Source organism: Hippoglossus hippoglossus, chromosome 1 (genome assembly GCF_009819705.1).
Source record: "Hippoglossus hippoglossus isolate fHipHip1 chromosome 1, fHipHip1.pri, whole genome shotgun sequence".
In the NCBI taxonomy this organism is placed as follows: domain Eukaryota; kingdom Metazoa; phylum Chordata; class Actinopteri; order Pleuronectiformes; family Pleuronectidae; genus Hippoglossus; species Hippoglossus hippoglossus.
Window position 1 is genome coordinate 7,501,282 of NC_047151.1, and position 24,789 is coordinate 7,526,070.

General features: G+C 42.6%; 3 protein-coding genes across 9 annotated transcripts; 1 reads left to right on the forward strand and 2 right to left on the reverse strand.

Moving 5' to 3' along the window:
• Positions 1-209: 209 nt before the first annotated feature.
• Positions 210-3,104, reverse strand: klf1 (Kruppel-like factor 1 (erythroid)). 2 transcript variants are annotated; one of them, XM_034596660.1, is made up of 4 exons: positions 2,885-3,104; positions 1,056-1,878; positions 740-964; positions 210-537 (listed from the first exon to the last, which is right to left on the reverse strand). In XM_034596660.1, exons 1-3 carry the CDS (start codon positions 2,960-2,962, stop codon positions 789-791), a joined length of 1,077 nt encoding a protein of 358 aa, XP_034452551.1. In that variant the 5' UTR covers positions 2,963-3,104; the 3' UTR covers positions 210-537; positions 740-788. The 2 variants fall into 2 exon arrangements, with proteins under 2 accessions (XP_034452551.1, XP_034452559.1); XM_034596668.1 differs by lacking the exon at positions 210-537 and having other exon boundaries at positions 719-964.
• A 2,585-nt stretch (positions 3,105-5,689) lies between these two features.
• c1h22orf23 (chromosome 1 C22orf23 homolog) lies at positions 5,690-9,405 on the forward strand. Its single transcript, XM_034596695.1, has 7 exons — positions 5,690-5,836; positions 6,039-6,132; positions 6,295-6,357; positions 6,936-7,109; positions 7,216-7,350; positions 7,529-7,629; positions 8,170-9,405. Exons 2-7 carry the CDS (start codon positions 6,039-6,041, stop codon positions 8,275-8,277), a joined length of 675 nt encoding a protein of 224 aa, XP_034452586.1. The 5' UTR covers positions 5,690-5,836; the 3' UTR covers positions 8,278-9,405.
• On the reverse strand, positions 8,622-24,046 carry micall1a (MICAL-like 1a). Of its 6 annotated transcripts, XM_034596607.1 has the most exons (17): positions 23,110-24,046; positions 20,091-20,139; positions 17,191-17,332; positions 16,785-16,885; positions 15,414-15,553; positions 14,621-15,023; positions 14,398-14,590; positions 14,254-14,314; positions 13,639-14,075; positions 12,905-13,296; positions 12,680-12,814; positions 12,394-12,520; positions 12,125-12,215; positions 11,496-11,569; positions 10,945-11,059; positions 10,808-10,854; positions 8,622-10,645 (listed from the first exon to the last, which is right to left on the reverse strand). In XM_034596607.1, the coding sequence occupies exons 1-17, from the start codon at positions 23,253-23,255 to the stop codon at positions 10,503-10,505; spliced, it is 2,796 nt and encodes a 931-aa protein (XP_034452498.1). In that variant the 5' UTR covers positions 23,256-24,046; the 3' UTR covers positions 8,622-10,502. The 6 variants fall into 6 exon arrangements, with proteins under 6 accessions (XP_034452498.1, XP_034452490.1, XP_034452512.1 ...); XM_034596599.1 differs by having other exon boundaries at positions 14,422-15,023; XM_034596621.1 differs by having other exon boundaries at positions 12,905-13,254; positions 13,648-14,075; positions 14,398-15,023.
• Between the last annotated feature and the right edge of the window lie 743 nt (positions 24,047-24,789).

A 24,789-nucleotide genomic window follows, 5' to 3' on the forward strand; every position in this document is an offset into this window, starting at 1 on the left:
GCTGAATCCCCCTCACCTCACCCTCCCCTTCCAAACATGACAGAGAACCTGTGGTAGCCTTCAGTTGTCATAAGAACTCAAAAGGTGTTTAGTTTGTCCAGTCTGGGCTACTGTGAAAAATATGGCGCCCTCCGTAGAGAGGACCCGCTCCTGATGTAAATATAAAGTATTTAAATATGAAAGGCCAATTTTAGGGTAAAGAAAACAACAGTTTGTAAAATGTAGATGAAACACACTACTGAAAACATCAATAGGATTATTTTATATTCAATTTCTGCCAATAGATTCCTTTCACCTAAATCTTACACACTGGACCTTTAAAGTACGGGGAAGTCATTACACCAGTAAAGGTCCCCAACGTCTTACTCTTGACTTGATGATGTCTGAGTAATAAATCTGACTTCAAGTGATGTAAACTAGACTTGATTATAAATAAACCTGTGCTGTCACATTAAAGGGGAAGTTTACTGATTTGCTTGTTACGGATCTTGATGAGTACAACTATGCTCTCAGAAGGCGAAGGTTCCCCACAGAAACATGTGCGTGTATGTGACCATGCTCTAATGCACCTGCTGAGCTGGTGGCATTCAGATATTCAGATGTCAATTTTGCTGCATAAATTATGACTCTTCTTTCAAAACTATTTTCATGAATCTGAAGAAGTTTGTAAGCATAGGATATCTTACATCTTACGTGTGTGTGTGTGTGTGTGTGTGTGTGTGTGTGTGTGTGTGTGTGTGTGTGTGTGTGTGTGTGTGTGTGTGTGTGTGTGTGTGTGTGTGTGGGCTTCAAGTGTGTCTCTTCATGTGCAGAGCCAGGTGGTCGGAGCGGGAGAAGGCCCTCTGACACAGCAGACACTCGTAGGGTTTCTGGCCCGTGTGCTTGCGGTAGTGACGCGTCAGCTCATCAGAGCGGGCAAATTTCCAGCTGCATCCCTCCCATGAACATTGGTAGGGCTTTTCCCCTGATCAATACACAAAAAAAAGAAATGGTAACCATCAAACAAACGCATTAAATCCTATCTTGTGTTCAAACACATTTTCTTGTAGCTTTACCTGTGTGCGTGCGAAGGTGAGCCTTGAGGTGTGAGCTCTTGGTGTAGGTCTTGCTGCAGCCGGGGTATTCACAGCTGTGGACTGCGGGCCTCTTCTTCCCTGTGGCCCTCCGACCACGCTTCCCCTCCACCCCAGCAGGGGGCAGCTGGGCTCCCACCAGCAGGGGTTGCTGTTGATGGGGCAGATGACCAGTGGCTTGGCTGTGGGTGTAGTCACAGTAAAGGTTGGCGTTGTGGCTGAAGCCGGGCATGTAGCTGTAGTGTCGCGGGTCAGTGGTCACAGCTTGAGAGGAGATAAACCTGCTGTCGGGGAAGGTCACCATGGACGGGTGGTGCTGGGAATAGTAGGGGTTATAGTCCCATGATGAGGCCTTACTGTGGTTTGCTCTGCCTCCTTGCAGGAAGCCAAACTGATCTACGTTAGCTAGACTGGGAGCGGAAGTCCGACCTGTTTGTGCCTCACTATAATGGTGGTACAGCTCTGGATGGTGTGTTGTGGTTTGATCAGGGGACAGGAGCTCTGCCACGAAGCTGCCGCTGTTCACCTGCACACACTCCTGACCTGGTTGCTCCTTAAACGGGGCCACCTCTTGGTAGGCCGTGTGTGGGTCGAACAGCCGCTGATCACAGTTTTCCAGAGAAGGGTTGAATTCAGGAGAAGGGTTGCTCCAGTCAGACAGCAGGAACTCAATGTCCCAAGATGCTCGGCTGTCGTCGTCTAGGAGCTCCTCTGTCATCTGCTTGGAGACCTGCAGCTGCTCGGAGATGCTGGGTTTGTGACTGAGAGAGTCCAGAGGCAGAGAGCCGCCCTCAGACTTCCACACCTAGATGTTTGCAGGGAGGAGCAGACGACAGGTTCACATTTCTACAAATATATCTTAAAACAATGCTCGCATATGTTCATAGCAAGGGATAGTTCCTGCTGCCCAAAGCAGATGAGAAGACATCCTTCCCCTAAAGCTATTAGTACTTCTAGTACCACATTTCTAATTTGTTACTACTTTACAATTTCTCCACAAAGGAAACATTGTCTATAGAGACACAGATGGAGGATTTATGATTGTCTTGATTTGTCTATCTCAGATTGCTGAAGACTCATATTCAGAATCATTTTTGCACATTACAACATCATCATCACCACTTTAGGAAGGGGTTCCTTTGCAGCCAGTGTGTTGGCCACAGCAGGAACCACTGCTCACTTTTGTACAAAGCAACTTACAAGTGCATTCAAACTCGACCGGAAGAAGAGCTAGATTTAATCAAAAGCTGTAAGTGAATTCCCCCCCGAACAACAACTAAAAACACGCCCGTTGCTACAGAAAAATGCAAAGTCTCTCCTCTAACATGTTTAAACACGGGAATATATACAAGAGATATTCTTTTCACAAGGTTTAAACGTTTTCAATTTCCTCTTTTATCAGCTCATATCACAAGTTCAACTTAACAGCTTAAGACAATTGAAAAGTACTTATTAACTGTAATTGAATAAATTATGTGTGAAATGGCCGTCACGAGATAAAACTACAATGTCACCCAGTAGAGCACATACCTTCAACACAAGGCCCAACAGTCAACTCACGAAACAACATCTAACTTCACCAGATCAGATTGAACACACTTATTACACACTCATTTAAAAATCTTACGAAACAACAGACAAACTGACACAGACAGAAAACATAACCTCCTTGGCTGAGGTAAGAAACATATTATGTATGGTATTGATTTGTATTCATTGTTTTGGCTCCTGCTCTCATCTCTTTAACCAAGTGAACAGTATCAACTCAGATGTTCCTGTGTGGGACCCGTACACACGAACGTCTTACTTACTTTCATGTTGTCGCTGCTGGAGTGAGCGAGGCTGGAGAAGGAGCTGATTGACGGGAGCACAGCCTGTGTAACTGCCATCAAGCACTTTGATATGACAACAACTCTTTTTCCTTTTTCCTTTCTTTTTCTTTTTCTACTTGACCCTCAGCTAACAGAAAGTCAGAGCCTGCAGCTCAGGCCTCTCATCCCACTCACAGTCCACTCCGAGCTAAAAGGCCTCACAAACTGTTTCCCCCTCTCTCCATCCCTCCCCTGATATCTCTCCCTCCTCGGCCTTGTCTATCTCTGTCAGCTGTGAGTCTTATTTCAAATCTCTCGTTTTCATGTAGGTTTTGACAGTTAAGGAGGTGGAGCGTAAAGCGTGAGCTTCTCAGCTGGTTGCTTCTCTTTATGACTGAAGATTGTTCATTTACATCACCAACCAACTCTTCTATCTCATCTCAACTCACTGTCTTCCTGTTCTGCGGTATTCAGAGCAAATAGGCAAATCTGAAGAAAAAAAAACCAATGAGCACCGATGTTGGTGTTCATGGAGAAACACAGAGAGATATTGTGCTTAAATGGAAGAAACATGAAATAATACAGTCTAATACCTGAAGATGAATGTAATATAAATGCTAAAATCTGTGCTGAACTTCTTGACTGAATACATTTCGCTGGAATCTTAATAAACCTTTCTGAGGTAAACAAGATTCAACATTTGCTGAAATGTGGATTGACTGAGTTGAGAACCAGCTTTTAACGATTTACAAAGTAATTTAGTAAATGATAAGATTCAACTAATATAAAAAAAATATACAGTTCAATGATTTAATAATATTTAATAATGAGATTTAATCCTAATAATAATTTATATAGCACATTTGAAATAACCGTTGACTTAAAACAAAAATAAACTTAAACAGAGACAATACAATACAAAAGCATTAAAGCAAACATCATAAGTAATTGTGAATTCTAATATTGCACAATTATATAAGAATATATCAAATGAACAGTCACAATGTTTTTCATTCACAAGTAAACAGGTCGCTCAGGCCATTATCAGATGACTGCTCTATCTGAGACTGCATGCTTTGGCACAGGCTGCACAGAGAGAGCGTTGGAGCATGTGAGCTGAAGTGTGTGGACACTTTATACCAACGTGATGTGAGGAACATCAACACAAACATGAATGTGAATAGATGTAAAGTTTGTTCAGGCACTGATCAGAGATGATTGTTCATTATTAAAGAGCTGCTTAAAGACATAACACAAACAAATAAGTAGAGGTGCAGACATCTCTCATGAACTAACACCAGCTTTTAATACGTTTCAGGATTCTGGTTTGGAGACTTATTTATTGATCCATTCCTGCTGATAGTTTGAATATGCTTCACATGCACATGCCAACACAGATCAGTTCCTGTCTTCCCGTTGCAGCTTCTAAGAAGACCTGTGTGTGAAAGGTGATTATATTCTGGCTGCTGTTTATCTGTTGACGCGGGGCAGAGGCAGGCTGCTGTCTTCTCACAGATAATAGACCTCTGACTGCTGCTCACCCCCGATGACTCACCCAGCGCTGATAAACACGCTCTGTCACTGTAGCAGCTTCTTAGAGCTGCTGCTGCTGCTGCTGCTGCTGCTGGAGACCTTCACATTAGAGCTTCCTTATGGTCTAAAGCACAAATTCATCCAATGTCCGTTTTTTCTTTTGCCAGAGGAGAATTTCTGTGTGTAAACAGTTTTTTATGACAAAAGGTTTTTTTAAAAGAAGAAAAATATATATATATATATGCGTTGTATATAGTCTTATGCAATTTATTAGGAATTGTAAGTGGTCAAAGAAATATCTCAAAAATATTTATGATATAATAATGATAAACAATTTTTTATTAAACGTATGATGTAATATTTATGACATGGCAATTAACCATTAATACATAATATGAATCATTTTAAAAACTGAGATAAAACAGGCAAACGATTGAGGCTACTTTAACATTTCAGCACCATTCCCAGTTTAATGTGAGCAGCTTCTCAGTATATTAAACAACTACTTATACTTGTTTTAATCACCTCATTTCCATACAGTAATTTATTTTAACAAATATAATTTACTTCTCTAACGTTTCTTTTTGGTGTAGTGATATGATGTGGATTTTTTGTAATGACACCTGTGGTGGAATTAGACCCTTGACACAGCAAATTAAAGGAAAACATTACAGTTTAGATGAAACACTTTATTTGTCTAGTTCATCTGATAGCATTAGACTAACACACTCCTGTGATGATAGTCCATTCTAGTCCACTTTCATGGTATATGTGAAAAACTATTCTTTTTCATTATCAGGAGTAACAATAGATGTTATTTAATATCAATGATGTTACAATACATCCATGGTAGTAACTGGTGAAGTGTCATATCAACTATAATGTGAGATTAGACTTGTAGGCACCTATTTTTGAATCATTGCATATGAACCAAACTTTTTTAAATGCCTGGTTTTAACTGGTTTTAATATTTTCTTATGTCATCTTTCTTATTTTTATTTGGTCTCGTTTTTATCTATGTCATTTTATTCCAGTGTTTTTTGTAAAGCACTTTGAACCTTGGTAAGATAAGCGCTATAAAAATAAAGTTTTATTATAAATCCTTCTTGGGCGTCATCTAGTGTTCATATGTTATCACTGCGCCTCCATCTTTGCAAACAATATCAAGTGAATGTGAATATAAAATAAAAACACAGCCGTGAAACACAGTTTGTAGAGTGGGCCATTGCTAAGGAGTATAAATTTGTAAAAGGAATCATCTGAAGATCTTATTATTATTATCGTTATTATTGTGTTGGCTGAACAGGTTGTTGGTTGCTGGTTGCCATAGCAACAGCACTCAGTTGCACCGCAGAAGACGCTGGTGTTTGAGCTCCGGAGTTGGTCCGCAGATAACAACAAATAACACCACGTGTTTCAGTGAGTTCTTCCTATGTTGTGTCCACTTATAGATCTTATGTCATCAGGTTTATATTTATTTTATCTATATGACTGACGCTTCTGACGTTGTGCTGCTATTGTTAGCCACAGAGCTCATAGCTAGCTTCACTGAGAACAGCGGTGTGTTCATTCTTTAAACGACGACCCCTCGGGCATTGTGGGTAATGTGTGTCTGTTGCAGATGGAGGCCTCCTCACACAGCAGAGGTGGGAGGGGCCTGTGGAACAAGCCCAGGGTCACCGCGTACAGCAAGCAGACCCAGGACATGCTGAGATGTGAGATGATGATGATGATGATGATGATGCACTTCATGTTCAGTATGAATGGGATGTACACAGATAGAGGAGCTCACTGTGTGTGTGTGTGTGTGTACGTTGAAGTGTTCACCACTCTACTGCGTTGTGTATTCCTCTTCATGCTGTATTCCCTTTGCTCAGTGATGATGCAGGAGTCCAAACTCACCAACCTCCAGAGAAAGCACATCAATGAAAGTCTGAGGAGTAAGTTTAAAGCTTTAACGTTTTTTACTCAAGTATGATAATCAAGTATGGATATTTCAAATATTCTTAAATATTTTAACGTGGTAAGTGCTCAATACTGTGTTTAATACTTTATCTATATTGCAACACTCAGCATATGAGATAATGAAAACGACATAATCACACGTGGATTAAAGGTATAATAATAATAATACTGCTACTACTACTACTAATATTAATAGGGACTCTAGAATGGCCAAGGCCCAATTGTCTCCTTAAATTCAAGGACCCATACCACAGCATCCAGCGTGTTCCAGATAATCTGTCTAGTAGTTTTTGTGAAATTTTGCTGACAAACAAACAAACCAACAAACAAAAACTCAAACAGACAAACATAAAACCAACCTTCCAGCAAATGGAATAGTGTGAATACATTACCACCTATGTAAAGGTAATGAAATCATTAAAATTGGAATTTTCTCAGTGAGCATTACATTTACTTTCCTGCTGCACTACTCCCTAAACACATTTTGCGTATCTACATTTTGAATTACTACAATAAAAAACATTACTTATTTTTTTTTACTTTCCCTCCACAGATGGAACAGCTTTGCCACTGCCCCCTGACCCCAAATTGCTACCTTCTCCCCCTCAGCCTAAAACCAGTAAATCTGTCCAGAGACGCCTGCCAGGCAGACCTCAGAGACGCAGCGCAGAAGCTTGCTGTTCTGGGAACAGCTACTCCAGAGAAAAGTTCCGCCCCACTCCTACGAGTACGTTTACTGGTTCTGCACATTTGTGTTTTGACTGGCCTATATTGCACTTGCACGAACTACATCTGGTTAATTTTGTCCATTTTGTTTTTCAATCTGAATCCAGGAGACTTAGACAAAGAGAAGAGGAGGCTTCAGAATATAATGGCAACAGGAGAAGAAGAGCCCACATCTGCCCCATCTCCAAATGTTCCAACATGTTGGACCCCAGAAGTGGAGGAGAGAGACCAGTATCAGGAGGGTGAGAGTGACTCTACTAAGTACTGAGTGCTCATGTAAAAATGTAGTAAATTCTACTGAGTGTCATCATGTTGATGGTGTGATCCCATCATAAGATTGTCTGTTGAAGTTGAATTCAGTTTGACTTAATAAATCCACTGCCCCTTCCATCAGTCTAATATGAGCCTGTGTTTGTGTAGTTCTGGATGAGATAGAGGAAAGAAGACAGTTTCTGGCAGATATGGCCTCTCTTGGTCAGGAGAAGCAGTACATCCATATCATCAACACGGAAATATCACAGGTAAAGATGCAATTTTTTTGCACTCAAGATTATATTATATTATAATGTCATGCAGTGCTGTATTTTGAAAGGTTCTTGTAACTTCGTAACTATTCGGAATCATATCGACAAAATTAGAAAGCTCTCAGAAAGTACTTACCTCCGCCAAGGCCAAACAGTCCCATTAAATTCAAGTTTCACACACTCATAGATATCAGCTCTTTAAATGGGCCTGATTTTTTCATTATGATCCATGAATTATTCCCTGGGAAAATAGTCCAAAACCTGCAATGCTAAAGAAACTTAAAAATATTCTAGATCCCTGACCCATACCACATCCTTCCACCACGTTTCATAGAAATATGTCAAATGTTGTTTGCGTTATTCTAACAAACAAACAAATGCAGATGAAAACCTCCTTAGAGGAGATAGATATCAGTTACTGCAGGACAAATCCATAGCACTGCAGAAAGTTCAGATTCTGTGCGTACTGAAAATAGAATTCATTATCTCTGAAATACAATTGCACTGAATCCTGTCTCTGTGTCACCACTAATCCAGAAAATCAGAGAGCTGAAAATACTGGACAAGTCCCGCCGAGACATCCACATGGAAAGAGCAGACAACGTGGACTCGAAGGAGGCGAGAGCAGAGAGGACCAACCTCTGACTCTACACTCTTATTCTTAAAATTACTTTGAAATCAAATGCAAGCAATAAAACTGCAATATCAGTCAACACAAACCCCTGAATCGAGTTGATTCTGAAAGGGATGAGTGATGTGCGATGACAAAGAGGTTACAGCTCTTTACTGTGCTTCAGCTGAGGTGTGGCGACAAAGACAAGGATGAACTTCACTTGAAACAAACATTAGATTAACTTATTTTATTTCTCTGCCTTCCAGTGTCAGTATTTCAAATGATCCTGCTGCTGCTTGAGGACAATGTATAGAGCTGCAGAAGGACTTGGTTTCAGCTGTAGATGAAGACAGGCTCAAAGCAGAGATAGTCATACTAGAGATCAACCATTTAAAATGGAGGACAGACAGACAGACAATCTAAACGACAAAACAGGGACAGAAAGCAGTAAACAATACGGGCATTTACATGAGTTGCAACAATGAAGCTAATCAAATACATGGCACCCGTACAAAATGTAAGTATTCAAACAACTTGTCTTATCCACTTTTAAGGCAAAAACACAGAAACACAGAAAGGCATCGTAAAATATAAATTAATGATTGCATATTCTGGTTTTCCCCCCCAATGGTGAAATCTGTTTTCTAGAGTTTTTAAAAGCCAAGTATCTGCCTTCTCTAATATTCATTATTGCATGTGTGACCTTCCATATTAATACAACTGTCAGATATATCATACTTACTATAAAGCTGTCCTCTACAACTTGCATTGTCCAAATCCGTCAGACTTTTTAATCCCAGTTTAGTTTCCCATCGCAAACATTCATTAAAGTGTGTCTCAATTCATCCATGTGTTGCATGATGTGCATTTACACACATGACGACATCACTGAAGGAGCTAAAAACAAAGAAACTACAAACAACCATACTATAGCAGCTAGAAGAGCTAAGGTATTACTAATGAAGATCAAGGATAGAAGATGCAAAATTTCCTTTCACTAGTACCACAGGCTGAAACCAGACACGACATAAAACCTTCTTAGATCTCTCATACATCTACTGGAGCAGAGGATATTTTTTATTTTAATTCAAAAGCGTGGTCTTTCAGTTTGAGAGCAGGACTTATTGATTTCACGTTCAGATTTTGTGATGCTTTCCCTTCACTCCAATAGCCCCTACTTGTGCTTAGATTCGCTCTGCTTGTGCTCAAACTGTGAGCTTGCACTCAAATATCCTGTGCTCCAGCTTCACACTGCTTCTCTGTTGAGGTCACTTTTTCCCATAACATACTGGAGGGGAAAAAGAAACAGGGCGGTGTCTCATATATTTTTATAGTTGCTAGCAACAGTTTTCCCATAATGAAATTGATTTTGCCGCTCCATGTTCACCAAGGGATCCGCTGGACTCCTGCTCTACGAGGCTGTCGTCTTTTTCTCTTCAAGCGCATCAACAGAGACCACCCGAATGGGACTCTCAAACAAGTAAAGCCAACACATCTATAATGAGGGGCGGGATCATTTAATTTGTTCATTTTAACAACATCTCAAAGCAGATGTTTTAGGTGAAGCAGCCCGAGGAGAAGAGCTGGAAAGTGCAAGAGTGCAAGCATACCGTTTTAAGCACAAGCACAGCAAATCTCAGCACTGGGTAATTTGAGTGCAAGCACAAGGTACTGAGTGAAAGCATTACAAAAGTTGAATGTGAAATTAATAAGGCCTGCTCCTAAACTGAAAGACCACACTCTTGAATAAGATTGGAAAAAACTAAACAAAAGAGGAGACGTGTAATGAACATGAGCAATTAAGATGAGATTAAAAAAATTAAAAACATTAAAAACTCATGAGTAACAGAGATAAAATCACATCCCACTGACTTCATCCGAGGTCTCAGAGCTGCTGTGCAATGCAGGAAAAGTGATGCGGTAACATACAAGTCATCACCGCCATTTAGAAACTTCACTAGCTTGAAAGGTCAGAGAGCTTAACACACGCTCGTGTCAGCTCTTAAAGCACTTGAGTTTTTCATACTGTCTGTTTTAACACAAAGGCAACAGACAATCGTCACTGGTGAGACGTTTTTGGAGAAGCATCAAGTAAGAGGAGCAAGTAAGATGAGCAGGGAGTGAGTTCTGAGTTGCACTTAAAAGTCATTAATAAAATAACACGGTTATTAAAGGACACGTCATCTCTTCTTCTTGGCCTGTTTTATTTTCCTTATGTCCTCTTGGAGGGTAGGGTGAGAACTTTGTACTCCGCTGTTCAGCTCTTCTCCTTGCGAGGGCTGTGGCTATTGCCTGGTTCTCCTTTATGGCTCAGCCGCTTCAGAACCTTAATGGGTTTGAACTTTGCCCCTTTTTTCTTGTGGGGCTGCTGTTGCTTGCTGTCGGGTTCCTTGTGAAAGTCTGATGAGGAGGAAAATAAGAAAATAAACCTGATTAAAACTCACATAAGTAAGGGAGGGAGGACAAAAAGGAGTGAGATGCAACATTTACGTGTTTTAGTCAGCGACCGCCTTCGTCTGTATTATCTTTCATCTGATACAAATGAAAAAAACGTATTCCTACCTTTCTTCTTCAGCATGGCCTCCATTAGTTTGTCCTCCTCTTCCTCCCTGTGACAGAGCAACTGTTAAATCACTGGTAGCTGCAAACATCAACATTCTGTAAATCCTGGGTCAGAGTAACCAGCAGTTATTAATCACCTCTGCCTGTCCTGGTCCATGTTGTTGACGATTTGGTTGCGCTGTTCAATGATGGTGACCAGCTCAGACATTAGCTCCTGCTCCCGGCTCTTGTCCTCCCCAGTCCAGTCTTTCTCTGAGAAACAAAGGGAAGTTGATGGATTATTTGTGGCCTACTACACACTGAATGTGAGTGCCCTGAACAAAGATAACTAAGAGTGCTCTAGCATGTTGTGGGTATTTAGATCATTTGTGAATTAATGAAGCAACAGTAACATAAGTAAATATAAATGCAAGTCCTCAACAGACAGCATGCTGTTGAGTAGTGTATGCAGTGTATGTTACATGAACTATTGGGGGGGGGGGGGGGGGGGGTGCTCTGAAGTATGTTAGGATTTAGTGAACAGATGTTGAAACACTTTAATTTTAGGTATTCTTTTGGTGCAGATATAAGAAAATAGTGGTTCTTCGTTTGGAGAGAAGTGTGTTATTTGCTGTGCATCACAATTAACACACAGGTAATGAATCTGGTTATCCATGTAGCACTCTTCACATGATGAGGCCAAACATACCTGGTTTGTTGAGAAGACACCTCAGCTCATACTCCACATCAGCCTGCCTCTCCTCCAGGTTCTGCTGCTTGGCCCTGCACACAACATACAAACTCTGTTAGAAACTCGTATCTTCCAATATACTACTTTCAACCTGCTTTCTGCAAGGTAAAGAATAACAGAAACAACGCCAAAAATGTATATTGTACAATGTAATAAGCATATGACTAAATTAAAAATTTCTCTTCATATTTCAATATCATTTATCCTTAGATTTCTGGATTTCTGCGAAGCAAGAATCCATCTTGCCCAGCTCTAAGCTATTTCCTTTTGGCCAAACCACAGTGGTTCGGACCTGTCAATATCCTATGAGGGAGGAACTACAGGCAGCTATGGGCGTGTCTTAGATGTAACGATATGGGTTTAATGCTCTACATGATCATATTTCCTCCAGGAAAATGTCTGAACACAATTAATTAGAACCACTGAATCCCATCTTACTCATTAATCAAGAAGTTATTGGTAATTTAAGTGACTGATGATGTGAAGTAATCAATTAAAATTTGCATGTATTGCCATATTTTAAAGAAAGATTTGGGGTCAGGTAAAAAAGGTTCCTCATCGGCCTCTCTCTGCAGCCTGAAACTTACGTGTAGACCAGCTCCGCTTCTCGTCGGACTAAAAGGTGTTTCTCATGGATCAGAGTGAACCAGTCCACCAACAGGCACTCCTCATCCTCATCTGTAATCACAGCAAAGGAACAGAAACACAATGTCTTATATTTTCATTATTATTATTTAAAAGTTCAGGAATCTTGGCTTTTTTGATTTTCAGTAATTTTTCAATACTAAATGTAGTGAAAATGTCTGTGACACAGCATAAGGGGAGTCAAAGAACTCTCTTAAAAGCGATGTGATACCGTTGGGGTTGTCTCTCAGCTTCTTCTCCAGCTCCACTCCCCTCTGCTCCAGCTCATCCAGCTGTTTCTCCAGCTGACTCATCTCTCCGTGGATGTCCTCCACTGGGATAAACTGATCTGTCTGCACCTGGAGGGATGTTTGAATGAGACCGACCATTTACTTCTTCTGTTTTTGATGCAGAACTTTCTATTTTATGCATTTTATTTCTACACTAAAATCTGAATATGTATGAATGAGTGTTACACAAACAAGATGCTGTCTAGATTCTGTCTTTAGTTTTTGTACTTTGCGTTTGATGAGTGGGAAGCCGTGACCAGGGGCCGGGGGTCTTGCAGGACGTGAGCCTTTTGGTGGTTTGGTTTTAGACTTAGCAGGCGAGGGAGAAGCTTTCCTATTGAACGGGTTCTCTTTACAAATCCGCTAAAATGAGAGGAGAAACACACAGTTGGATTTATAGTAGGTGCAAAGTATTTTGATTAATATACCTTTATTTGGAGGTGATCCTATTACCTTGCTGTGTGACTGTGTGGCTCCGGAGGCCAGTGGGCTGGGGGTCGTTGAGGGTCGTGGTGGAGGGGCTCCAGCCCCTTTGGTCCCCGTACTGCGACTGGTCTGTGGGGTGGCTGGAGCTGAGCTGGCGTTTGAAAGCATAGGAGAAGGGTACGGGCTGGGGGAGGGATGAAGCAGGTGTTCGTTTGTGGAGGAGGAAGGCAAGTCAGAGGGGTCGCATGGTGAGCAAATGGAAGGCTCTGAGATACTTTTGGTGAAGGTGTGTTCCTGGTCCCTGCTGGCACTGCCACCCAAAGGTGGCTGGGAGGGGCTGTGGTCTGAGCCCGAGGACAGACTCTCTATGCTGAGAGCTGGAGAGGGAGAGCAAGAGGAAGGCTGAGATTGAGAAAGAACTGAAGAGGGAAGAAGATTCAGTAAAAAAATGAGAGCAAAGAATGCAGAAATAAAACAGGAATCAAAGTCGTAGATTGAAATGGAGACAGGATGGAGAAAAGAGCAAAGAGCAAAGAACAATTAACGTCTAGATTTGGGATAGAGGATATTTTTCGTTTCATTAGCAAACTGCAAATACAAGTCATTATTCCATGTCATCTGCTCTGAAATGTCACCATTTTAAATTGCAGGGTCATTTTATACTTGAAAGTATTCCCATCTCTGCTAAGAACAAAATTATTTCAGTGAGAGTTTGAATAAAATCTTAAGAGTTTTATGTTTGCGGTTCTGATCAAACAGACCTTGGTTACCAGCAGGGGGCTGCGGCGCCCGTGGTGCTGGACGACGTTTCTTGCTCTTTGCACTCCCGGGGCTGGCAGAGCGCGATGAACTCCCTCCACTAGGGGGAGTGTCGGCACCTGTTGAGTCAGCCGCATGAGAGATGCTGTACCACGGGTGACTCGCCACCACTGTGGGTGGAATCGCACCTCCTTCACCCCCCTCTTCTTCCTCTGCCTCGTTATTTTCATCGTCATCATCGTCAAATGGGTTGGCGGGCGGTGGCGGAGGCGGTGTGCTGGGTCTGGAGCCATCCCCTTTGAGAGAGGACAGAGAGCCTGCATTGGGAGGTGTTGCCAATCCGGCAGGGGGAGGGGGAGGGGCTTTCTTCTTCTTGGATTCTGATTGGACGAGGGCCAGCCAAGGTGGGTCTTTAGGTTTATGGGTGCCACTGGACAGGCTGGACAGTGAAGATACACAGATAGGGATGGAGGGGTCACAGAGGGGAAGACAACAAAACAGCCAAACAGAGGCATGGATGAGCAGACAACTCTCATACATGCTGTAACAAGATATGAGTCATGTATGTGAAATGGTGGCAATGGACAGGAGGAGGACTTTCAAAGAAATTGATCTACCTTCCGGGAGACTGGGATCTCTCTCGAGGTTTGGGAGGAGTTGGAGGCTTCAGACGTTCCCCTGTGATTTCAGATAAAAGGCGAGGATTAGTATCAAATTGTATATAACTTTAGAAAAGTTATTGCTTTGCTACGAGCACACACCAACTGCAAGGCCGTCTGTCGTACGGGGTAGTCGAACCCGAGGGGCAGGACGAGGAGGAGGAGTGGGTTCAGTAACTCTGCGCGGCGCTGGAACCGGCCGACTGACACCTTCATTATTACTGACAGGCGTAGAAGGAACGTCTCCGTTGGTTATATATTTGACCGGTGTTTGAGTCTCCTCCTCTTTCTCTCCCTCGTCCTCCTCTTTCTCTCCCTCGTCCTCCTCTTCATCGCTCTCGTCAAAAGGGTTGGGGGGAGAAGAGGAACGTGGTGTCTCCTCTATCGCTCCACTATCTTCTATGTCTTTTGCTTTTTCCAAAACATCTGTTTTATTTGTTGTAACAGGAGTGATACTGGCAGGGACACTGGTAGGCATGTCAGTATCATTTGTTCGGCCTACTGGGGATGGAGTCTTAGCCTGGTCTCTCACAGAGGGCGAGGTGTGAGGAGTCGTGCTGCGACCAATCCTGGAAGACGGAACCACCACTGGTTTCTTACTGATGTCCGGTCGGCCATTCTGGTTGGCTAAAGCTTGTCTTGCGAGGTGATGTGTACAGACCAACGATCCAGCGTCGCTCACCAATTTGTAAGATCCAGGAAGGAGAGTGCTGTGACACTCTGTGCACCTGAGACAACAACGACACAGGAAGAAAGTAAGATCTTCAACAGGTCACAAAGAGGGACAGTTATTACCTGACTAAGGATTTAGGAAAATGAAAAGAGCATTACAGCATTTTTAGAAATACATTAGACCTCCAGAGTAGTGCTGTCACGATATCAGATTTTCACAACTATAATGAACAAAAGAATCAATGATGACTATATTGTCATGATAGAAAGTACTATTGAGATTCATTGATTTAGATTATGATTCATTTACATGGCATTATTAAATGCTCATTATTACACCAATATCAATAATTAATTGCCAATATCTGGATATTGCAACAGCTCTACTCTAGAGCCTATTTCACTCAGTCCATGTAACACACAGTTACTGTAGCTGATGGATTCACCTGAAGCAGTTGCGATGGTAGAGCTTGCCGTCCACCAGAAACCTCTGCACCAGGTGGACGTGTTTCTGGCAGGCAGCGCAGGTGCTGCTGAGCGAGCTGCGCTGGACCGCTTCTCCACCCGTCTGCGAGGGCTGGCTCGGCTAGTGCAAGTTACAGGGACGTTGTTTCGCAGAGAGGGGACGGGGTGGAGACATCAGGGGAGGGGGGGGAAGATGGAGAGTAATGGGGGAGGGGGGAGGGGGAGATCAAACACGGAGTCAGGATTTGAGGATGCGGATTTTCGATCATTGTGTTAAGCTAACTACGTCTGCGTGGTTACTGCAACATCTACTGCTCGTTGTTTCACGTGCTTTGCTACTGCATTTCAGTTTTCATTTTAAAACACAATCTCTGATCAACTCAAAAATGTTTACCATGATGTATTTAAGTGTTTATTAGTAAATAAAATCCAAACAGCTGGGGTTAGTGGCCCTGCGAGTCACACGTTTAGGATATAACTGATATTCAGGGATGATATATCTGTTTTTTGGGGGTTAAGTAAATAATGTAAAGGGGTTAGAAGCAGCATATTCAAAAACTTGGCACACAGTGTTAGGATATTGCAATGGTTAGTCTTTTATGTAAAATATAAGATATGTTTGTTTTTTTAAAAGACTGACCTAACAGTTTAGCTTTCACCTCCTAGCCCACCCCCCAACCCCCATCCTACTGCCTAGGCTCGGGATCAGAGAGTGGAGGGGGGATCAGATGTGAGGAGGAAGAAGAACAGGAAGAGGAGGGAGTGGAATGGATTTCCATCTGAACTGGGGTCGGGAGGGGTGGAGGCTGAGGTGGAGGAGGGTGGCAGTACATTGGAGTGTGGGGATGGAGGTAAGAAGTTGAAGGCATGCGAAAGAGAAGAGAGACAGGATACAGGCTATCTTTATAGAATGACTCTACCTCTGTCGCTTTGGTTTTCCCCTGCTGTGCAACACAAAGCCCACAAGAGGAAGTAGTACTTATAAAATACGTATGTGGATATTGTACATTGTTGTACTGGGATGGGATTTGTATTGTCCAGATCTGATGCGTTAATACCCCCAGAATAGCACATGCAGAATTACACTTAGATATTCCAAGGCTTCACATACACAGCAATATGCAACAAAACAATGTGAGGCTTCACTGTACTTCAGGACACTGTAAACAAAACATTACTTACAGCTTACCAACAGGCAGCTCCATACTGTCATCATGCAGGGCTTACTGTGTAGAGTTAAGTGTGGCCCAAAGTCTACTAAGTCTTAGAAATTTAGAGAGAAGTCAACACATGCACAAGGGGAATTACTGGTCGTTACTTTGCCCTCTCCCCGTGCAAAGTGTCGTTCTTACCTCAGACTCAACCACTTTGTCTTCCAAAGGGGTCAAAGGTCTTTTCTGGGCCGGCTCATTATAACCGACAGAACTCGGCCTCTTCATGCAAGGTGGGTTTGCTGCAAGAGAGGATGTAGAGGAAATCAGTTAATGACAACAACAAAAAAAGTAAGCTGTTGTCACACCCACAAGTTAAGTGGCGCCATCTCCAGATGTGCCAAGAGTGGATTGTTTACAAGGCTCTGAAGTTAAATGAGGAATACAGTAAAATCCTTTTTGTAAATTGTAATATCCCTGTCTTCATTTAATGCATATATCTGTACAGAATGGGGATTGAATAACAGGATTCAAATCCAGATATCAAATGTATTTTATGGAGCTCATATCGCTACAAATCAAATCCAGCTGAATTAAGCAAACCAACCTTGAGATTTGTTGTTGAAGAAGTTGTAATACTGGGAGACATAGGTAATGATACTGAGCCGGTCAGGCACTTTCATGGACACCATGTCCTCTGGGTCCAACAGGGCTGGAATCCCCAGCTGTGTCTCGGCCACTTCAAATGCCTACAATGTGGAGAAGACAGAGAAAAGGGGAAAGAAGGGAGTTAATAGGAGAAGTAGTTTAGTCAGGAGATGAGAAAGAGACTGAAACACTATAGGCATAGGCGATTGTGGCCCAGGATGTACAGGGGGGTTTCCATTAACAGGAAGGTTGGTGATTCTATGTGTGAGTGATGTGTTAAAGAGAAAGTGCTGCACATAGGAAGTGCTGCACACAGAGAGTTATATGAACACAGACCATTTACCATTTTAATCAGTGAGTTTACATGAATGCAAATAATTTAAATACAGTCAAGGTCAGGGATCTGATCATGATGATATCTCTTCACTCTAACCAGGTGAACCACTGGATAACTCATTAAGATTTCAGCTGATAGTCATACTTGGCCTGATCTCCATCAGGACCAATTCTTTGGTATGAAGTAATCACACAGGAAAAATAGTGACAGTGGACTCTGTGCATTACCATGACTTTTTCATATAGAATTTCACATTGCTTCAAGCTGCATAAACAGAAAGTCCATTTACCTTCATTGTACTGGGGAGGCAGACACATTAGCAGATGAAACTGAAACTGTATGCATCACTGAAGGTTTTGCTTTTATCATTATTCCTTGTAATGAGGCTATCGAATAACACAAGGTACAGTTACATTACTGTAAATTTGTTTTCATCAAATTAAACCTTAAATCTTGGTATTTACAAAAGTCTGCTTATTTGTCTTCATGTAAACATATAGAAACTGAGGGCAGAATAATCTTTGTTGCGTGCATGTGTGCAACAGACCAACACGCTAACCAAAGCCCACTAACCAGCAGATACTTGTTGCCCTGAATAGTCTAACTCTGCTGCCAAAACATCAGTCATTTGCTCGCTATGTTATTTTGGTTTGTTCTTTGAGGCTAACCATCACTCTGATAAAGACATTCCATTGAAGACCTGAGAGAGCGGGTTAGGTTACATAACACAATACTTATGGCAGTTACACAACACTGACGTAACTCAAAAAAGGCAACAAATGGTCAACATGTAAAGAAACAGTTTTGTACACATAATACCTGCTTTACAGATTAGATGCTTCTCTATTCTTAGTTTTACTGCAATTTACTGAAAACTATTGAAACCTCTAGACTAATACACATATTCCGTATCCACTATCGAGACCTATTTACTGACCACAGACCAAAACAAAACACACTGCTGCTCTTGCTGAAGATGCCAATAGCTCACATGAACCTACTTCAGTTCAAATCAAGATTCTTTTAAAAGAAAATTAGGTAAGTGTTGTTGTTCGGATGACGACTCAATGATGATGATGATGAGTAATGCTCCTTCCAGACTGAGCTAACCCGCCTTCATGCAGCTCAGGTAGTTAACAGTACATTGGGCATGGAACTTTATTTCAGAGGGCAAAATATTTTAGTTAAATATATTAAAAAATTAACAAAGTCTCTACGATCTGCCTTTACAGAGACATCATTACAACCGTGCTACAGTGTACATTATTAAATTATATATATTAATTCAATCATTCAGTCCAACCTGACTCCTCTTGCTCTCTTCTCTCTCTCTTCTACTGACACGCAGACACTCACACACCGACTCAGCTGACGTCTCTAACCCACAACAGTTTAAACGTTGATTTGTTTGTAACCACCGCCAGATTATCAACAGGGATCAACACATAAGGATCGATACTTTTCTTAAATGAGTAGCTGCGCGTATTAATTATTTTATTCATGCTATTCTTAATATACATAATATGTATACATATATACATAATATACATGATAGGGGGGCTCAAGCCTCGTGATGGGCGAGGATAAGCGGTATAGATAATGGATGGACTTTTACTGCATAATGCAATTCAGTGCAAGTCATCACTACTGACACTAAGAGATCGACCTTTGACAGCAGTCTCACATGAACAGGGTGTATTCAGTGTACCATGATCTCCTGTATTAAAACGTCTATAAGAAAAGTAATCCATGGAGAGTCAACTGTGAACAAATTCAAGAAGCTCACATCTGGCAATTACGTAGTACAATCTGACCTAGAAGCTTCGCATGCTCTCTACATTACCCGTCGTGGATTACCTTCTAGGGCTTAGGCCTTATGGAGTCAGTACTTTACAGCCAGCATACCAGGAGTGTATTTCTGCTGCTACCACCAGTGGCCTCACTTTCCCTGAGAGCTGCTGGATAAAAATAATGTAAACAGCAGCAGAGAGCTGCCAAAGCTCTGCTCATACTGAAAATGAGGAGACTCCCATTTCATCCCTCAATATTCTGTTGGCTTACAGATGATGTGGAAAAAAAGCCAACACGGAAAGTATGATTTAAAAAAACCTTGGATTCATTCTACTTGCAAAATTACTTAGTGCAAATAAAGCACTCTTACGCTTTAAATCTTTCCCTACGTGGTCTCAACAGGCTTAGTCAAGGATTTGATTATTTTTCCCTTTTTTGGAGGCTGAATCCTCTGGTTTCATCCCTCTTTGGCCTCATCAGGATTAAGTGAAACTTTTCTCCACACATTCGAATACACTGAGGTCACACCCACCATGACTGAATGAAATCATTGAACGTTATAATGTTATGGAAGAGTGCAGCACACGCAGAAACAAATCCAACGCCTTAAGCTAAGTGACAGATAATAGTTGGGCCTCAGGTGATTAAACACACCACAGTGACATTACCACCAACACATGATTATAGAGCATCGTTCGAAGCTCAAAACATACAGCTGTAAACTGACTCACCAGTCGGTTGTTGTCGTAGACGTTCTCTTTAGACAGCAAACCAAAGTCTCTGGAATGACAAAAGAGAGTAGATGTTAAAGTTCAAATTAACATTTGGTACAGATATACAGCCTGCAACAACTGAACTTGTGGTATCTGCTCTGAGGCCAAGGACAGAATAGAGGATCATAAAGACGTGACTGTCCATGTTGATCCAGGACAGTACTGCATTTAGCTTGCTGGCCTATTTCCTCTTATGCTATGAACCATCAAAAAGCTATTATTGGCTTGACAGCGTGACAGGAAGAAATGGTGAGCGGTATGGCTTCCCAGCTCCTAGAAACAACTGGTCCCACACCACACAATAAATGATTCCTGATATAAACAACTGCCAGGACAAAAGGAAAGAAGTGCTGGCGCGAACAGGAGTGATGGGGCTGATAATTACAAGGTTCTGCTTTGAAAAGCCCGGAGCGATGGAACTAAAGCCAGAGCTCTCCCCAGTAAACATCCTGCAGTAAAACTGGAAAATGTCTGAGGTGTTTCTGGGATGAAAGTGCGGTTGTGTCTAAGTAAATTCATGTTGATTTAAGTGTCTCGCAGTACGACAACAGTGGGGTGGAAAAAAATATATAAAACATGGCGACCCCAGTGTGAGCTTGTGGAGACCATGTGGAACTTTCAACAAGGCAAAACCCTATGAATGAGCTCCGTGTTGGAGCCGCACAAAGTGACCTCTGTTCTCTATAATCTAGTTCCCATGGTCACAAACCCACTGAGCAGCAGATCTAATATCAAGATCATGTCAAAACAAGTCCACTGTGTCATGTCTGCCAATATAACCAGACGGAGGTACAGCAACCTAAAAACAAACACTGCCAAAACTGTCCCTGGAAGTTCAACGTTTTTTGAGACTCACAGGGCAGACAGTGCCAGCCGATGGCGGAGTGATGTGTGTGATCTGCACTGCAAACCTAATCCACTGGGACTCAAGAGTCTCGCTTCTAGGTTTATTTTCGGAGAGAGGACTTCTATTGAGCGGTGTGTCTGTGTGTCTGTGCACTGTGTGACAGTCCTTTAATATCCACATGATCAAAACCTGAGTGAACCAGTGTATCTGCTACATTTGGTTCAGTCAGGTGGTAAATTTGTGCTGGAGCAAACAGGATTGAGATTCAGTGATGCTGTGACAGTCAAACATGAAGCTTATAAATACATAATAATCTATAGTTTCCCTAGAGAAGTGGTAGAGACTAAACGACCAGTGCTAAACCGCAAGATGGAGTTTAATCAGGAGCTCTACATGAACACAACTGACTTTAAATACACTGTCCCATGGAGTTTGGTTAATGACTAGACTTGAATGGTTTATCGAAGTCGGATCTACTCCCTCTCCAGTTGGCTGAGTGACAGTAGAAAAATCAGATAAGGCCATTTGCCGCGCTAACGTCTCTCCTCTGGGCCCATGGATGTGTTTGGATGAAATCCCGCTCGGTGCAGGGTGGCTCTATGTTGGCCTGGCCCAGCATTAGAGTTAAATCCAGTTTGACAGGCCGAGGTCTCAGCCACAGATTAGCCTGACGGACTGTCTGTCTGGATCAGAGCACTGAGGGCTGGACAGGGAGGCATGCTGGGACACAAATTGGAGAGGCGGCGCTCAAAAGTTGGGTGTTGAGGATTTCTCCGTTGTTGTACTTGGAGCTTTACTGCTGCGACGTGTACGTAGATATATTCCACTTCACTGACTTGTACTTAAGAGACTGCTCCACGTTTAATGTTTACTCTGCTCCTATCCAAGCATGATTCCAAATTGTCCACAAAAGTCTGCCCCACCTGTGAGGTGAACAGCGCGAGCAAGACGCTCATTGTCTAAAACCCTCCCATCAGACCACATTTTCCCTCCAGGACAGAGCAGGGACACAACATGTCATGTACTGAGTGGTTTAACACAGTTCTCCTACAACAGCAAGGGTCAAAGAGTTGTTTCAGTCTGACTCAAACTACTAATCCGGATGCTGTCAACAGGCGGCTCTACCCACTGAGAAACACAGGGCCACGCTATGCTACACAGAACTGGTGCTTTTCTAGAGAGATCCACATGAATGTCAGAGTCAGTGTGTGTGTTCTGTCCCACTGCAAATACTGGAGATGTTTCTAATCAAATTAGTACAAAAAGGTCTACAGACATATTTTAACAAGGCACATGATGGCCCATCTTATCTGGGAGATGGAATTCCTGTGTCTATCAGGACACAGCAAAGGCTGGTCGAACTCACCTACGAACTTTAGATGAGCTATCAGCTGTAGGTCAATAAGTTAGTATGTCATTTACAGTTCGTTTTGGTCTGTACCAGTCATCACTTCCTCATCCCTAAAATGAGCCCTTTGAAAACACACTGACACTGCTGTTGTGTTCTGTGGTGGCTTCTGTACAGTGTGTGTGTGTGTGTGTGTGTGTGTGTAGGTGTAAAATGCAGAGAGGAGGGGCGTGTTGTTACAGACAGGGTACGACTTGTCAGCCTGGGTTAATTACAGCACACTGACCTCTCACTCACTCTGCAATACTGAATCTAAATATTTCTACTGGTGATTATGTCTACGATTAAATAACATTATCAACATGTACAGCGTCGACTAATTTAACACGGATTGGACATTTTCATGTGTAAGCATTCGTACTTTAATATCAGATTAACATATTTAAAACTATAAACAACTCTATCAATATCAATCATCAAAACTATAATGTTTTAGGCAGGTGCTTTACATAATCTCAGACAAACACAGAATAATCTATAGCGCAGATGAGTCAGTTGTGTTATATTTATGCATTATTATTATTATTATTATTACCCTGAATAGATGATCATAGTAATAATTTCTGTATTTTACTACAGAAAACAGTGTGAAGGCTGTCAACCTTTGACTGGAGCCAGCTGCTATATATCCACAACCAGTTCATTACAGTGTTAAAACGCCTGTGAACTGATTTCAGGTTAGTGGGCTTCGGTGTTACATGGTCTGACTTCAGGCTACTTACATCAGATCTGGTCTGAAGCGGTGGATTATGGCACAAAATGCCAAACCGTCCCTGAAGGACGTGGACATGTCCTTTACTTCCACATCGTTGTAGTTCTCACACTGTATCCGACACCACTCCTGCAGAGCCTTCAGGGATCCCATCATGCTGTCACTGTGCTCTTCTGTTCACATAAAACAACGTTGTCCTCGTTTCCCTTGCCTCAGAGGAGACAGTGGACTGGGTTTGTCTCCGGTCATGAACGAGTCGTCGCCTGTGAAGAGGCGACAGACATCCAGACAACACCCGATGTTACACTGCATTCATCCACGGCCAGTGAGTCACGTTAAACAGCTAGCCCCGCTCGCTAGCTACATGTCGGCTAACTTTGGCAACTCCAACACGCATTATTCCTCCAGGTTTATCTCATGGACCGGCTTCTCCACGCGGCGAATAACGTTACAGCGACTAAACCGGGACTTTGAGCAGAACAACCGGGTTGAAACACGGCTGGTATCCTGAGTTCATGGCGGAGGCTCTGCCAGCAAAGTTCCTCACGTAGCCAACTTAGCTAACGTCAACCAGCCACGTTAGCCTGCTGCTAGCTGCTGGTGCAGGGCTGGTGGTACTGGGTGTCCTCCTCGGTCTCCGCTGAAGGAGCGATGGTGCAGGTCCAGTGGACACTGGGTGGTAGTTCCCTCCTGGTGGACACGCAGCTCGGGGGTTTGCCTGCAGCGGCTGTTAAAACCCCGGGTACAGAGTGTGATGTCCGGTGCGGTTCTCCTGCGGTCCTCTCTGCGATAACAACATTAAAACACACTGCTACACACAGTTGTGGGTGATGGAGGAAGCAGCCCGGTGCCGGTGCTCAGCCACGCTAGCTGCATCCAGAGGGGCGCTGGCAGCGGTCTCTGCCGTCACACACTGTGTCAGGCTGCTGTTCCCCCTTGTGTCCAGCTGGCGGAGCTGCTGAGTCGATGTGTACGGAGAGCCAAGAGTGCCATCTGTCGTTTCTTTTTGTTTTCCCACCGCGTTATTGATCAAAAGTGATGCTTTTTCCCCCCATGGTTTTCCATAATTTCACGAGCTACTCCTTGGTCTCTTTTTTAATCATCAATAAAAAAATGTACAAGATTAGATACAATCATTATTTATTAGTCCCACAATGGGGAGAGTAGCAGTGGTACAGCACGGCCCCAATATAGACATCGGTAAAGTAATAAGAGGTAAACATGCAATGCTTATAAATGCAAGGAAGTACAAAAAAAGATATGGAATATAGATAATATATGCAGTGTAAATAGAATATGTACAGTGTGAAAATATGTACAGCGAAACGGATTGCACAGTTAAAAGGTGAAACATGAGTCTAAAGTGCAGGCCAGAAATTGGTGCGTGTGGTATACTGGGAGCAGATCGGGTTGTACGGGGCTACAGCTGCAGGAAGGAAGGAACTGCAAAACCCCTCCTTCAAACACTTTGGGAGGACCGGTCTGTCGCTGAAAGAGCTGCCCAGTAATGTGATGGTGTCCCTCAGGGAGTGGGACTCAGTGTGCATTAGAGATGACAGCTTTGCCTTCATTCTCCTCTGTCCCACCACCTCCACTGGGTTACGGGAGCTGGCCCTCCTACTCAGTCTATCCAGCCTCTTCCTGTCAGCGATTGAGATGCTGCTGCCCTTGCAGACCACACCAAAGATGA

Bases quoted from the DNA above. Each gene is read 5' to 3' on its own strand.
- klf1 (XM_034596660.1), bottom strand. From the start codon at position 2,962: ATGGCAGTTACACAGGCTGTGCTCCCGTCAATCAGCTCCTTCTCCAGC. The intron at 1,879-2,884 runs GTAAGTAAGACG...GCAAACATCTAG, and splicing joins CCAGCAGCGACAACATGAAA to GTGTGGAAGTCTGAGGGCGG. The intron at 965-1,055 runs GTAAAGCTACAA...TGTATTGATCAG, and splicing joins TCACCTTCGCACGCACACAG to GGGAAAAGCCCTACCAATGT.
- c1h22orf23 (XM_034596695.1), top strand. From the start codon at position 6,039: ATGGAGGCCTCCTCACACAGCAGAGGTGGGAGGGGCCTGTGGAACAAG. The intron at 6,133-6,294 runs GTGAGATGATGA...CCCTTTGCTCAG, and splicing joins GACCCAGGACATGCTGAGAT to TGATGATGCAGGAGTCCAAA. The intron at 6,358-6,935 runs GTAAGTTTAAAG...TTCCCTCCACAG, and splicing joins CATCAATGAAAGTCTGAGGA to ATGGAACAGCTTTGCCACTG.
- micall1a (XM_034596582.1), bottom strand. From the start codon at position 23,255: ATGATGGGATCCCTGAAGGCTCTGCAGGAGTGGTGTCGGATACAGTGT. The intron at 14,315-14,397 runs GTGTGTGCTCGT...CTGAAATCACAG, and splicing joins GACAGACGGCCTTGCAGTTG to GGGAACGTCTGAAGCCTCCA. The intron at 10,646-10,807 runs GTAGGAATACGT...CCTCCTCATCAG, and splicing joins GGCCATGCTGAAGAAGAAAG to ACTTTCACAAGGAACCCGAC.